At 42.5% G+C, this 15,515-nt stretch overlaps 1 protein-coding gene across 5 annotated transcripts; it reads right to left on the bottom strand.

The window, feature by feature from the left end:
• Positions 1–199: 199 nt before the first annotated feature.
• Positions 200–14,791, bottom strand: tap1 (transporter 1, ATP-binding cassette, sub-family B (MDR/TAP)). Of its 5 annotated transcripts, none has more exons than XM_058053451.1 (13): positions 14,635–14,791; positions 12,143–12,461; positions 10,940–11,138; positions 9,283–9,397; positions 9,075–9,205; positions 8,792–8,997; positions 8,499–8,696; positions 6,336–6,464; positions 6,077–6,271; positions 4,633–4,806; positions 4,386–4,542; positions 4,179–4,315; positions 200–2,528 (listed from the first exon to the last, which is right to left on the bottom strand). In XM_058053451.1, exons 2-13 carry the CDS (start codon positions 12,446–12,448, stop codon positions 2,337–2,339), a joined length of 2,139 nt encoding a protein of 712 aa, XP_057909434.1. In that variant the 5' UTR covers positions 12,449–12,461; positions 14,635–14,791; the 3' UTR covers positions 200–2,336. The 5 variants fall into 5 exon arrangements, with proteins under 5 accessions (XP_057909434.1, XP_057909435.1, XP_057909439.1 ...); XM_058053452.1 differs by lacking the exon at positions 14,635–14,791 and adding an exon at positions 14,026–14,107; XM_058053456.1 differs by lacking the exon at positions 14,635–14,791 and adding an exon at positions 13,257–13,272.
• Between the last annotated feature and the right edge of the window lie 724 nt (positions 14,792–15,515).

The raw sequence follows: 15,515 nt of genomic DNA, 5'->3' as shown, positions 1-15,515 counted from the left end.
ATTGGCTGCGGCTACACGTCTGTCAACATCACAAAGCATCACGCCCAGAAACGCCAGCCTGTAACTCCTGTAGCGTTCGATGTTAGCCACCTAGCTAATTTGGCGATACTGCAGCACATCCAATACCAGGTACTGTAAATAGAGGGGAAGTATTGATATACCGATACCGTTTTAATCAGAAAAAAACAGCACAAACATGTTGGGCAAATACATATCAAAATTTATTTGTGAACAATTTAGCACCAATTGTTTCTCCCTGCAATTATGAGGGCTCATGGTACAAATGGCTTCAAGATGCACATCGAAAATTGTAAAAAGAAAAAAAAAAAGCTACTACTCTAACAATTAATGCTGGTTTCCCACTGCGCAGTCGGAGCCCTGCTCTACTTACCCCTGGTTTGAGGCCGTACTTACAAATAGTACCATGGCCTTAACCCAAGCCAAGCTAAAACTCAATCACAAACCTCAATGTCATTTCCTGTCCGCCCTCCACCAGAACACATTTACAGCAACCCACATGAGCCTTACTTTCTCTTATGTTTACTATATTAGGTAATATGAGTGTAAAGGTCACTATGGTATGCTATTTCATATCTAGAGGGCACTAATAATGTTCCAAAACATATTTAGAAGGTCTTTTCTTATAACAAAAATATTCCATTTACAAATAAGGAGTGGTACTACGTGGAAATTCACATATCACGGTCAGGTGTGGAACCAATTCATCGCAGTAAAGGAGGGATTATTGTAGTTATGTCAGCACAGCAGAAGAATATGTAGTCCTGCGCAGCAACATGAAGGCAGGACAACATTCCCCTCCCTCTTCCTCGCCAGGTGCAAGGAAAAGAAAAGGAAAGGAAAGCCACCACCTTTATAAATCTGGGAAAGTGAATAAACACGGACCGACACTGGACCATCATGAAGGAGAAAGATGATATCATTGAATATGTGATCTGCTGATGAAAGGACAGTGATAACTTTTTTGTATTTCATCTTTTTGTGACTGTATTTTTTCATGTCCTTAGTGTGTTTTGGGCACAGTGCAAGGTGTTCATTTAGGTATAAGTCAACTTAGAACGCCGCTGTAGGAACACAAGTTGGCTCAACGGCAGGTATGCTAGAGATAAGATGGAGCCAGGCAGGTACAGTGCAGCTAAAAATGGTCATAGAGTCTATATGACACCCTTTAAGACAGTAGTTCCTAAACCAGGGGTGCTCATTAAGTCGATCGCGAGCTACCGGTCGATCGCTGGTCGATCGCGGCGTGACATTAAAAAAATATCATCCCAGCATCAATGCCGTCACTTGATTGATATACAGGGCAGCCATTCAGATGACAACTGAATGTTGCCCTTCGGGCGACCAATCAAATCAAACGACGTCTCTAAGTGCAGCAGAACTTACGATGTCAGCCTATCATCCATCCCCGTTACTTGATTGACATACAGGACAACCAGTCAGATGACAACTGAATTTTGACCTTTAGGTCACCGCTCATGCGTAAACAACGATGCAAAGTGCTAAGCTAGTCGGCGAATTGCGTTAGATTTTAAAGCCCTCGCTAAAGTTTATGGTCACTAAAATGAGTGAAGGAGCTGGACCAAGTAAAAAGGCAAAAACTGGACCAAGTAAAAAGGCAAAAAACATATCACTTCCATACGGATATGGAATATTATACGGATATTATGATATGGATATTATCCATGACTGATAAACATTTGGAAGTGTGCTTGAGGCTGGCCATCAGCAGCTACTGTCCGGACTATGCATCCCTGGCTGGTTCAATTCAGTGCAAGTCATCAAAGTAAACTCAGGTAATTACAAAAAATGTTAATAGTTAATTATGTGTGTTTTGCAATATTGGCTCATTTGGTTATGTAAGGTACATCAACATACATTGTACGTACAAATAATCCTCAATACATTTGAAAATAAATAGATGTTTTGCATTTTTGTAGTGGGTAGATCATTTTGACTCGGTCATTTTAAAAGTAGCTCGCATGCTGAAAAAGTGTGAGCACCCCTGCTTTAAGGCATTAGTTCCTAAACGCATTACAGTCACACACCCCTTCAGACATATGACGTTCTTACTCGACAAAATAATCATCAAATGTTCTTATTTGGCCATGTGATGCACAAAGAGCAGCAAACAACTTCAATGCTGCCTTCTCCTTGCACCATGAGGCGTTCACTTGTAATTGTGAATGTTAGGCGATAATTTGTTTTTCGTTTTTAGTCACATACTCCGTATGACAATTAGTGTACCCCTCTGGGGGTACATGGACCTCACTATGGGAACATAGGCTTTAAGGCACTGCCTCCTTATGTCCACAATCTCAGTGCCCCTCCTTTGTCACCAGTTCAGCATAACGGCCACCTCTTTTCAGCAGCTCGTCATGGCAACCCTGTGCCTCCACCATCCCGTTGTGGAGGACGACGATGTGGTCGGCCTTCTTGGCGACACTCATCTTGTTAGAGATGAGCAGCACGGAGCACTCCTTGCCTTGGCTCAGCAAAGCCTGGTGGACCTGTTGGGTGCAATTAGAAAACACAGAGCTCAGTTTGCTTGAATATTACTATTGGATTGTATTATTATTGTAGCATCTACAAACGCTGTAGCCGGGGGGGGTCCAATGTGCTGCCTCTGCATCTTTTTTATTGGCCCGCAGTACATTTTAAATATATAATCTAACAAAAGAAACCATAAAAAATTGAAAATTCGTGATTTTACAATAAAGTCATTTTGCTTCAAGTTGAAATAGTAAAGAAAAATGTTTTTATATCCATTATGCGTGACACACAATACAAAAAATAAAGTTGTAATTTTTGTAAAATTAGTTTGCAGAAAAACTTAAGAGAAATAACAAAATTAAGTCAAAATTATGAGAAGAAAATTTACAAGAAGAAAGTTAGAAAATTAACAGCTGTCATTTTACAGGAATAAGTCAAAAGAAAAAAATCACATATTTACAAGAAACTTGTAATATTATGAGGAAAAATGTAATTTTAGTAAGTATTTAATATTATATATTATATGTAATATTTGTTTTTAGTAAATACAGTAAACCTCGGATATATCGGATTCAATTGTTCCGACTGGTTTTGTTCGATATAAGCGAAATCCGTTATATGCGTATACCGGAAAATGTCCGTTTTACGCATATATCGGATTTATATCCGGTATATGCGTAAATGGGATTTTATCCGTTATAAAAAGGCACTTCCTTGACTATGTTTCCAATGTACCTGGACGCGCAGGCAACGCTGCAAACGCTGCAAACGACGTCGTATAGCGGCCTGTCACGATTCGGCGAATCGGAGCGCCACGATGCGGCCATCCGATATATGCCAGGGAAATTTCATGGAAATGCATTGGAACGGGACTGGAGATTTTGTCCGAAATAGGCGAAATCCGTTATAAAAAATCCGATATATGCAATGAATTTTTATTGGAAATGCATTACAGAAAAATCGCTTCTTTTTTATCTGTCCGTTGTGAGCGAATTTCTGATATATCCGAGTCCGATATATCCGAGGTTTACTGTAGTGAGTGTCAAAGTGGCAGGATGAGGCAGAGGTGGGGTGTGAAGTGTGTTGGAAAGCCTTTCATTTTCCTTTCATTAATCAACAATGCGCCTTATAATCCGAGTTGTATCTGTAAAATGTTGTTGTGCTACTTGCCCCAAATAATTAGGGGCAATGGATGGTTCAACTGAGAAAACAGTCAACTGATTTTGTTTTTTTTTTAATAATATTCAATAATTTAAATAATATTAGATCATCACTACCTCCCTATCAATGACACAATTTTGTCCATAGTGTATCCTTTTACTCAAAGCATACTGGACTAGGCTCCTTCATAGCCAGCGCTAACAGACAGTACACAAAGTGTATGGAGTACTCAAGTGGTTGCTAATCACATGTAAAGTACCTTTTCAAATTGTTTCACTTCTGATTGGACTGTTGTTTTACTCGGGCTATACATATACAGGTATATACTGTGATTTTTGATATGATTGTTAAGCACTTTGTGACTTTCTTTGCCTGTGAAAGGGCCACAAAAGATGGCCCCCAGACCGCACTTTGAAGTCTGATTAGTAAGCTTGAAATCGAATTGGAAATGCAAACAAATCAGTGGTGAAACAAACCAGATTTCCCAGGTCCTAAATACATCAAACCTGATGTTCATTCTCCGTGTCCAAGTCGCTGGTGGCGTTGTCCAATATCAGGATCTTGGGTCGTCGGATCAAGGCTCTGGCGATGGCGATACGTTGCCTCTGCCCTCCGGATAACTGTGCTCCTTTCTCGCCAGCGTCTAACCAACAGCAGATTATTGTTGCTCATTCAAGTGTCAACTCGTCGACTTCCGAGCCTCTGGTATGCACCTGTGTCGTATCCCTTTGACAGCGCCGTGATGAAGCTGTGGGCGCTGGCGAGGCGGGCGGCTCGGTACATGTCCTCGTCGCTGGCATCGCAGCCATACTTGATGTTCTCCCACACGGGGCGAGCGAACAGCAGACATTCCTGGCTCACCACGGCGATCTTACGGACAACCGTGACGAGTGAGGAAGACGACGTCAGATCATGTTCTCTCAGATCCCTGTTGGCGTTTTCAATTCCACAGCCACCCACCTTCTGCCGAAGATAAGTATCTTGATAACTCTGCAACGGCAACCCGTCCAACAGGATCTCCCCGCTTTGGGCTTGGTAAAACCTCTCCAGCAGTTTGACGCAGGTGGACTTCCCTGATCTGTTGAGACCCACAAGTGCCGTGATGCACCCGGGTTTTATTTCCAGGGAAACGTTCTGGTGGAAGAAGAGAAGAAACTGCCTGTTATTATTATTTGTGTTATTAATATCAACATTTCAGATTTACCCATTTTTGCTGATGGTTTTTTTTGTACTTCTGTTGTTTCGCTGTATTTTTAGAAAGCGCCACTGATCATTTTGTATATTTTTTTCAATAATTTTAATTTGTACTTTATTTATATTTATCTTTGTAAAAAGGCTAAATAAATGCTCAATTTTTCTCATAATTGAATTTTATTTCTACAATATGCGTCGGGTCACAAAAGGCCCCTGAGCTGCACTTTGGACACCCCTGTCCTAAAACAGCTCCTACACCAAACGGTCAGTAATGATTCAAATATTCATTCATTTTCTACCGCTTATCCTCACGAGGGTCGCGAGGGTGCTGGAGCCTATCCCAGCTGTCTTGGGGCGAGAGGCCGGGTACACCCTGGACTGGTGGCCAGCCAATCACAGGGCACATATAGACAAACAACCATTCACACTCACATTCATACCTATGGACAATTTGGAGTCGCTAATTAACCTAGGGGCGGCACGGCGGTCTAGTGGTTAGCTCGCAGACCTCACAGCTAGGAGACCAGGGTTCAATTCCCACCCTCGGCCATCTCTGTGTGGAGTTTGCATGTTCTCCCCGTGCATGCGTGGGTTTTCTCCGGGTACTCCGGTTTCCTCCCACATTCCAAAAACATGCTAGGTTAATTAGCCACTCCAAATTGTCCATAGGTATGAATGTGAGTGTGAATGGTTGTTTGTCTATATGTGCCCTGTGATTGGCTGGCCACCAGTCCAGGGTGTACCCCGCCTCTCGCCCCAAGACAGCTGGGATAGGCTCCAGCACCCCCCGCGACCCTCGTGAGGAAAAGTGGTAGAAAATGAATGAATAATTAACCTAGCATGTTTTTGGAATGTGGGAGGAAACCGGAGTACCCGGAGAAAACCCACGCATGCACGGGGAGAACATGCAAACTCCACACAGAGCTGGCCGAGGAGTGGAACTGAACCCTGGTCTCCTAGCTGTGAGGTCAGCGCGCTAACCACTCGACCGCCGTGCAGCTTTCAGCGATTCGAATATCAATTTATGCAAATTAACTTTTTTCTTGTTTTTGTTATTTTTTTTATCGTTTTCTGGTTTCATTGCATTTTTAGAATTTTCCACGGGCCAAGAAAAAACAACCTGCGGTCTGCAAATGGCCCCGAAGCCGCACTTAGGAACCACTGATATACAATGACGCTAATGATGATGCTGATGGCGTTGTTGGCTAACCTTGAGGACCAGGCTGTCGTCATCAGTGCTCTGAGAGTAGGCAAAAGTAACATTCTTGAACTGGACGTGTCCCTCCAGGTTCGCTGGGGCCAAAGTTCCCTCCGGGGGTATTTGAGGTTTCCGATCTAGATACTCAAAGATCTTCTCGGAGGCGCCGACAGCCTTCCTCACCTCTGGGTAAGAATGCATGAAGGCCTGAAAAAGATTGGAGGACAACATTGGAAGACATGGCAACAAGCGTATTGAGGTTGCGGCTCACCTCCACAGCAGAAGCAAACTGCAGCTCGTAGAGGACAAAGGAGACCAACGTTCCGCTGCTGACTGCCCCCCTCGTCACGAGCATCCCCCCGTAGTACAGAATGCACACTTTCATGGCTAACGTGCTCAACTGGGGAAAATGAATGGATGAAGGAGAATCAATTGTGGGGTTTGTTTTCCAGTACATAGCCAAGGGTGTCCAAACTTTTTCCACCCATACTGAAAAATGAAAGGATGCATGCAAAGGGCCATGTTGATATTTAGTACACATGTGCTCAGAAACATATATTTTGAGCAAAAATGATATTTCAGTTTTGTGGGATTGGTGAAAAAGCATAGTAGTATGAACTTTGTTAGTTGTTTTTTTTTTTAATTAATATAAATATTTCAATTTTCTTCTTCTCTCTTAATATTATGACAGTATTCTCATAAAATTTGGACTTTATTCTTGTAACATTATAACATTTTCCACAACTTTTTTTGTGTTTTCACGTAATTTTACTTAAAATTTACTTAATTTTACTTTAAAAAAACTTTTTTTAGGGCTGTCAAATGATTCATTAATGCAAATGAATTAATCATGATTAATCACCATGTCGCACTATGTCTGAAATATGCCCATTTGAAAATGTAAATCAAGTTAAGAGATGGCACACATGTCTGAAAATCTATTTACCTAACACTGGTTTATTTCATTCTGTCCTGAAGTCAGCTGGGATAGGCTCCAGCATACCCATGCAACGCTACAGAGGATAAGCGGCATAGAAAATGAATGCATGGATAATTCCTTTAGTAGATTATTTGAATAAGCTTGAACTGTTTTATTATGGGCAATGAGGAGTTGCGTTCAAAAACACCACGTCGTTTAAGATGAATTCACGTGTTTTGAGTGAATTTTATGGGATGCAGTAAAATGTACTTAGCATTAAGGGTTACAAAATGAGTGACAGGAATATTCACTTGTTGTTTTTGTTTGCTTTTTCCAACTACAGTAAAGTCTCGTTATATCGATATCGGTTATAACGAATTACTGCTTATTACATACTATTTTCATTTCCCGGCAAATTTCTAGTCTTTTATGATATAATTAGTTCCGTTAGTGATACCCGGTTATTATGATAATCCGGTTACTACGATGCCCTTTTCATCTCCCGCCAGCCAATTTGGTCTGCTTATATCGATACAAAAGCAGCTTAAATCAATCTTTGCTTAAGGATTTCAATACCAAAAAAGAACACGGCGAACGGCTGCTTCCAGTCAACTTTATTTTTCACACTTCCACCACCAGAGCGCAGCACACACACCGATTCCCGCACTTCCTGGTTCACAGGTCATGCTCAAGCCGCCCCACATAGCTGGCCAAACACATGCCTGCAACAAAAGAACCAACTGCGTTCGTGGTTTCTCTCGTGTGTATAGAATAAAAAGATATCTGAATACAACACAATTAAATACATGTATTTGTACGCTTGTGTCTTCGTAGGAATAGGTGTGTATGCTATGTCAGTTGGTTCTTCTGTTGCAGGCATGTGTTTGGCCAGCTATGTGGGGCGGGTTGAGCATGACCTGTGAACCAGGAAGCGCGGGAATCGGTGTGTGTGCTGCGCTCTGGTGGTGGAAGTGTGAAAAATAAAGTTGACTGGAAGCAGCCGTTCGCCGTGTTCTTTTTTGGTATTGAAATCCTTAAGCAAAGATTGATTTAAGCTGCCATAGAACAATGTCGAGTGCATTATTGCCCACTTTTAATGCAGTTCGGCGCAGGATCGGATATATCGACAGTCCGGTTATATCGATATTTTTTCCGACTCCCGACAATATCGATATAACGAGACTTTACTGTATTTCAAGCCTCTTCTTGTAAATATTATTTTATTATTATGACTTTATTCTCGTAAAATAATAACATAAAATAATAATAAATTTATAATAATAAATAATAACTTGTGACAAAAATGACAACATAATATTACTCTAATATTATTACTTAATAGGTTGTCTTCATTCATTATTCGCAGAAAATCAGGTTTTCTCATTAGATTACAACTTTTTTTCCTTTGATGAATATTTAAAATATTAATTTTTTTTGTCAACGGTATTTTTCCAATGCTGCCAGCTGTGGACACCCCCGATATGCAAACGATCCAAATGATGGTATTCCACTCACGCTATTGGCCGATGTCGTTATTCCATAAACTGCAGCCTGTATTTTATGTAGGCCGTAAATCTCCTCCATGGCCTCCCTGTAGCGCTGCGTCTCGCCGTCCTCGTTGGCAAAGCTCTTCACTGTCTTGATGCAGGAGAAGGTTTCTGTCGCCACCTGGTTGGCCTTAGCCACCGACTCTTGGACCTTCGCGGACAGCGTCTAAAGATGGGAGAAGATGTCGTAGATTGATACATTTTTTCAGTCATTATGGAGCATCATGACACAGCATCAATTGTTATTGGCACGACGTTTACTTGACTGAAGCGCCCGATGAACTCGGGTATGACCCAGATGATGGGCAGCCCCATGCAGGAGAGCAGCGACAGCTTCCACGACTGCGTCATCATGAAATACAGGAGGAAGAGGAAACGGGACGTGTACCACATGACCAGGCTCAGCTTCTCACTCAGCGCCTCGCTCATGTCGTCCGTGTCCTTGGTGATGCGGGACACCAACTCACCTGGAACGGCAACAGCGATACTTGGGTGATATGTACATCTTATATCTCTTTGTCATCATCGGATTCTAACAACGGACCTGTGGTTGTGGCGTCAAAGAAAGCGATGTCCTGTTTCAGCACCGCTTGGAAGACACTGTCCTGCACCGCTGTGTGGATGCACCGCATGGTGGAGATGTACACCAGGTCGCCCATAAACTCCAGCACCGCGCTGGTGGAACACGCGTGAATATAATGCTCATCCATGCAAAACCAGAGCTTTGCATTGGTCAGCTTCTTGTAGCTCACCTGACGGCAGTCATCGTTGCCATGATCTTGACGGCCTCGTGGAAAGCTTCCGGCGCCTCTTGGTTTGTGATCCAGTCGGTCACACGGCCCGTGTACAGCGGGATCGCCATCTCACCTGCAAAGACATTACATCCCGTTAGACCAGGGGTGGGCAAACTACGGCCCGGGGGCCACATGCGGCCCACCAAGCGTTTGAATCCGCCAGTTGCTTTCTAAGTATCTCAACTTTTAACATACAAACTGGCAACATGACTTGCAAGTCGCATTAAAAAAAAAAAACACACACAAAAAAAGTAAAATTAAATTTCATAATTTGATGTGGTCTGATGTTTAAGGTGCTCCTGAAAAAAGGGACACGAGAACATACAGCTGATAGTATGACACTTTTACAAATAAATTAGACAACTAATTCAATGCAGAATGTTAGAATAGAATTATAAACGTAAAATATTGTGTGTGTTAAATATATTTTCCGGTGCCCCCCGGACAATTTCGTTAACTCAACGCGGCCCACGAGTCAAAAAGTTTGCCCACCCCTGCGTTAGACACTTTTCCTCATTTCATGCCAGAAAGACCACCTTTATAACAATATGGTATTCTTCATTTAAAAAAAAAGTTTTATTTCATTAAAACCATAAGAAGACAATAACTCATCACCTTTTTAAATTCATTCATTCATTCATTTTCTACCGCTTTTTCCTCACGAGGATCACGGGGGTGCTGGAGCCTATCCCAGCTGTCTTGGGGCGAGAGGCGGGGTACACCCTGGACTGGTGGCCAGCCAATCACAGGGCACATATAGACAAACAACCATTCACACTCACATTCATACCTATGGACAATTTGGAGTCGCGAATTAACCTAGGGGCGGCACGGCGGTCTAGTGGTTAGCGCGCAGACCTCACAGCTAGGGGACCAGGGTTCAATTACCACCCTCGGCCATCTCTGTGTGGAGTTTGCATGTTCTCCCCGTGCATGCGTGGGTTTTCTCCGGGTACTCCGGTTTCCTCACACATTCCAAAAACATGCTAGGTTAATTGGTGACTCCAAATTGTCCATAGGTATGAATGTGAGTGTGAATGGTTGTTTGTCTATATGTGCCCTGTGATTGGCTGGCGACCAGTCCAGGGTGTACCCCGCCTCTCGCCCGAAGACAGCTGGGATAGGCTCCAGCACCCCCCTCGTGAGGAAAAGTGGTAGAAAATGAATGAATAATTAACCTAGCATGTTTTTGGAATGTGGGAGGAAACCGGAGTACCCGGAGAAAACCCACGCATGCACGGGGAGAACATGCAAACTCCACACAGAGATGGCCGAGGGTGGAATTGAACCCTGGTCTCCTAGCTGTGAGGTCTGCGCGCTAACCACTCGACCGCCGTGCCGCCTAAATACTCACATTTTTTAAAAAAATTTTTTATGACATTTACAAAATTAAATAAATAATGCAGAATGATTCCTCACTTTAATTACTTGAAAAATTATAATCAAGATTTTATTCAGTAAAAAATCAGTAAAATCATAGTTCCATCCATCTGCAACACCCTGGACCTTTTTTAATAAAAATAAAAAACATTTTAACTGAAATAATACACAGAGGAATTCACCACCATTCAGCTTTCAGGTACTGCAAACATGAATGAATGAATGCTCCACTTACCATAGGAGGAGAACAGTACGAGGAACAGCACAAAAACAAATCGTCCGAGATAAGGTCGCATGAATCCAATCAGTCTCCTCAGAGACGACCCGATGTCCTCTTTGGGCTTCTCTGCTTCTCCGCTCACGGACGTCCAGAGCGAGACGTACTGACTCCAATAGATCCACGCCACCGCCGTCACGACGTAGCTCTGCAACAACTGCAAAAATACAAGCACCAGAAAGGTAACCTTCGAGTTCTGTTCCGGGGTCAAATTGTGGTCTCCTAAAACCTTTACAACTGTACAGGCAAGTCTGGTTTTAACATTAGTGACTGTAATACAATTGTAAAAAGTGAAATTAAGACACCTGACATTTGATTTGTCTATGTCAGGGGTCAGCAACCAGCGGCTCCAGAGCCGCATGTGGCTCTTCAGCTTCTTTGTTGTGGCTCCCTTTGCAATGTTTGAATATTTTTTAACACCCGAGTGGGGAAAATGCATGTCTTTGTAATGAGTTTAAAAAAATCCAACTTTGTGTGAGACCATGAATGCATCCTGACTGAGTTCTGACAGCAGACGGGATGCTATTCAGTTCTCTCTCACACAAGTAAACACTAAGGAAAATAAGTAATACTTTACCATGGGCTGCACGGTGAGCAAGTGGTTAGCGAACAGGCCTCACAACTAGAAGACCCGAGTTCAATTCCACCCGTAGTTTGCATGTTCTCCCCGTGCATGCGTGGGTTTTCTCCGGGTACTCCGGTTTCCTCCCACATTCCAAAAACATGCTAGGTTAATTAGCGACTCCAAATTGTCCATAGGTATGAATGTGAGTGTGAATGGTTGTTTGTCTATATGTGCCTATATGTGCCCTGTGATTGAAAAACTGGTGCATGGGAACTTGTTTGCGCCAAAGTAAACAAATCAGGTAAGTTTCCAGTAGTTTACACATACATTTATTTAAGTTTATCTCCAATACTAGCAAGAGTACTCCAACTCGTCTTGTGTTATCTGAACTACTTTGATATTCCCAAATTGTTTTAAACATATGTTTTGCGGCTCCAGGCTATTTTTCTTTAGTGTGCAAGGGGGTTAAAATGGCTCTTTTCATAAGTAAAGGTTGCCGACCCCTGGTCTATGTCATTGGTAATAATTCATACATGAAATGTATTGCTCATATTGTACGCCCCCACCCCCCAAAATGACAGAACAAGAGAACTCACCCTTTCCCAGGAGTGCCATCCCCAAACCTCCTCCTCGCTGGACCACCCCATCCCAGAGAGAAGGCTGACGTAGACCGGGAGGTGCAAGCAAAGCACCAATAAGCTGCTTGCCCACGAGAGGTCTCCTCTACAGGAAACGGAGGTGACGAGCAGGAGGCCGGCCCTGGTCAGCTCCTCTGCCCACAGGGCGACAAGTGGGAACCTGGGCAGGAGCATCGAGAGCTGCAGGAGGCGGAGGCCACGCACCGCGCAGACGTCCACGCACAGCAGGAGCAGCGGGACGAGGAGGTGGTTCCGTTTGTGCATCGTGCGCCCACGTCTGGAAGCACAGCGTCAGAGCTCATTGGCCATAACATTAGGTACAGCTGCACCACCTTCTGTTTGACTTTTAACATCCCTTTAATGACTTGCAATGTACCTTTAATGGCTACCTGTTCCCAGTGAGGGCCGCATTGTGACAAATGAAACACATATATGCTAAGATATGCTAAGAAGTTACTATATACTGTATATGTCAAGGAAAAAAACGCATCTCGGTGCTTTAATACAGGTGATATACCTGAATAGGTGCTGATTCTGGAAGATCTAGAAAGCTTTCTGTGCGGGTTATCATGTGTAGCTGCTCTATAGGAGTCCACAAGTCAATACAAAGGGCTGAAAATTAGCATAATAGCTCCCCTTGAACTGAAAAAAACCTTAAAAATGTCCAAACTTTTTCATACCACTGTATTTTGGCAATGCTAACTGTTTTTTCCATGTAGGTTTATATTTATTTGCTCCCTTGATAAGAAAATATTTCACAAGTTCGCCTTAAAATGCAATTGATTTCCAATTGATCAGTAATTACACAATTACAACTCAGTCAAGAAAACAAATGAACAGTTAGTCTATATCCCTTCCATAATGTGCTATACATAAAGTGATGTTGTAGCTCCCTACCTTTTGGAGGTGGAGCCGAACCCAAATACGGCACGAATAATGACTTTTTTTATGAATAATTAATTCGAATAAATACTTTAAAAAATATTTATATTCGGGAACAATTAAAACATCATATCAGAAAGCTGCGTTTCTTCCACAGAACTACATTACGTAGAAAAGTCATGATCCGTACGTTTTTGTCACCGTGAGTCCGCCATCTTGTGTAGCACTACCTTGTTCGTTAGCAACTTTTTTTTTTTACTAATGGTTTCTGAAAATCTGGACGCGATAAGGCATTAAAATGCCCTACTGTGCGGCTGTAAGCTGTTCCAACCGTTTGGCGAAGGGATGTGGAAAAACCTTTCACAGGTCATTAGATACACAGCTGCGATAATGACAATAACGAGTGAATTTTTTGAGAAATTAAGGCTCATCACTTCATATCATATAATGAAAGTGACAGTGAGGTGATCGTCATTCAAAGTTCAAACTTTGAATATCATATTCGGGAATAAAAGCCTGATTTTTTAGTGAAGTAGGGAAGTGATGGGATAATAAAAACATATGAGTATCATCAGCCTGAGCTGCCGAGTTGTGCTACACAAGATGGCGGCGCGGCGGCGACACCGCGCTCTGTGTTGTATCCGGGTGTGAGCGTTCTACTTCTTTCCATATCTGTGGTTTCTTCGTGGGACCGCAGTGCATGCCGGGATCAGCCAATGTAATCAGTGACCGGTGTTCAGCAGTTGTGGGCGGGGACAGTTGCTATTGTTCGTTCTGTTAGCATTAGCTCGGTAACGTTAAGACTGTGTAACGTTCTCATTCGCTTTAAGCGGTTGAGTAAGTAAGGCGAGTGTGAGGTTAAGTGTGGCGGGGCTCATGTTCACTATTCTATTGTAATGGCGGCTGAATAACTACACGTCAGAATGGCTGTATTCGGTTGGCCAACAGCAGCAACTTACTGTCGTCACGGCATCAACACTCCCCACCACTTCCTCAATCTCTTATTCTATCCCTTTGCTCCAAACGCTTCCTCTAACCGCCATGCTGAACACGACTGCCCTCTATAGCTTACACATGAAACAGCAGCTAGGAACAATATACCCTTGTTATTATTAGCATTTTTTCCCTACGGTTCATTGGTGGATTTATGAAAAAGATTTTCATAATTTACTCCTAATTATTATTAGTGTATTATTTTTATATTATTATATATTATTTTATACTTTTACTGCTGTGATTGACCTTTTTTTTACCTTGTAATGAACCTGACATTGTTTGATTTGATCCACATCACATAGTGGACGTTTGGTTACGTTTAAGCAGCATGGCTGTGCAACTATCCTACCTGCAGAGGGCGCCAATCTGCCGCACATCATGACTTCATTGACTGACATTTTACTTTACTTACATTTTACCTTTCACTTTTGTTTTCTCCTTCTCGACGCTGCATTTCTTTGAAACGAAATACTAATGAATCTCAAACAGCATTCTCCCACGAACAGTTAATAATTGTTTTTAATGAAATAATTTCATGAAGAGAAGGTCGGGATTGAATGTACTGTACTTACTGTAAACGACGTAGATGAATGGACCAGCAACAGATCTCTTCGAAGTATTTTTAAAGTTAAAAACAGCTTCAATAGTCTCAAATGAAGACGAAAAACAAGAGATAATAATATATATCTCAAGAAGAGCCTCCTTTCCTTCAGACGTCAACTGCACCGTACAGACTCAAAGTGAAAGTAAAAGTAACGTAGCACTGATATAACCTCACTGTGTGCAACAGCGACACCCCATGGCGACCTGAGGTATATAACTGTAGCTGCTGTTATATTACATTGCTATTTTTGTTGTGAAGGGAATGTAAATACACACAAATATAAATATTGCATTTGAAACTAGATTTTAAAACAGCATGTTTTAGCTAACTAATACAGTAATAAAAAAAAGTAAAAATAAAAAGTCTTTCATCAGCGGTCTCAGTCAGGAAGTCCAGCCACCTCCTCCAGTTCCAGTTCCAATTCCAGTTCCAGTTCCACCGGGAGGACACCAAGCCGTTCCCAGGCTAGCTGTGAGACATAATCCCTCCACTCCAATCCCTCCTAGGTCGGCGCCGGCGCCTTCTCCTGGCTGGGCATGCCCATCTAGATGCCAGAGCCACCCCGAATGGCTCCTCTCCATGCGAAAAAGCAGCATCTCTACTCTTGAGACACATGCTAACTCGCAAACTAGAGAGCTAGCGACCTAAACGGTAGCCTTCAAGTTATTTCCTTTAAACTTAAATAGCCAAATACTTACCACTTCCACACGGATAGGGAGAATAACTATTAAGAGTTATTTAACCTTTAACATGAACATGAATCAAACGTAATAATTTTTCCTGGGTACATGATACCATACAGCATCCATATCAAAATGTTAGTGCGGGCCTTTCATATCAAGGCGGGGG

The sequence above is a fragment of the Doryrhamphus excisus genome, chromosome 17, assembly GCF_030265055.1.
Source record: "Doryrhamphus excisus isolate RoL2022-K1 chromosome 17, RoL_Dexc_1.0, whole genome shotgun sequence".
NCBI lineage: Eukaryota > Metazoa > Chordata > Actinopteri > Syngnathiformes > Syngnathidae > Doryrhamphus > Doryrhamphus excisus.
This window is presented reverse-complemented; position numbering and strand designations above follow the sequence as displayed.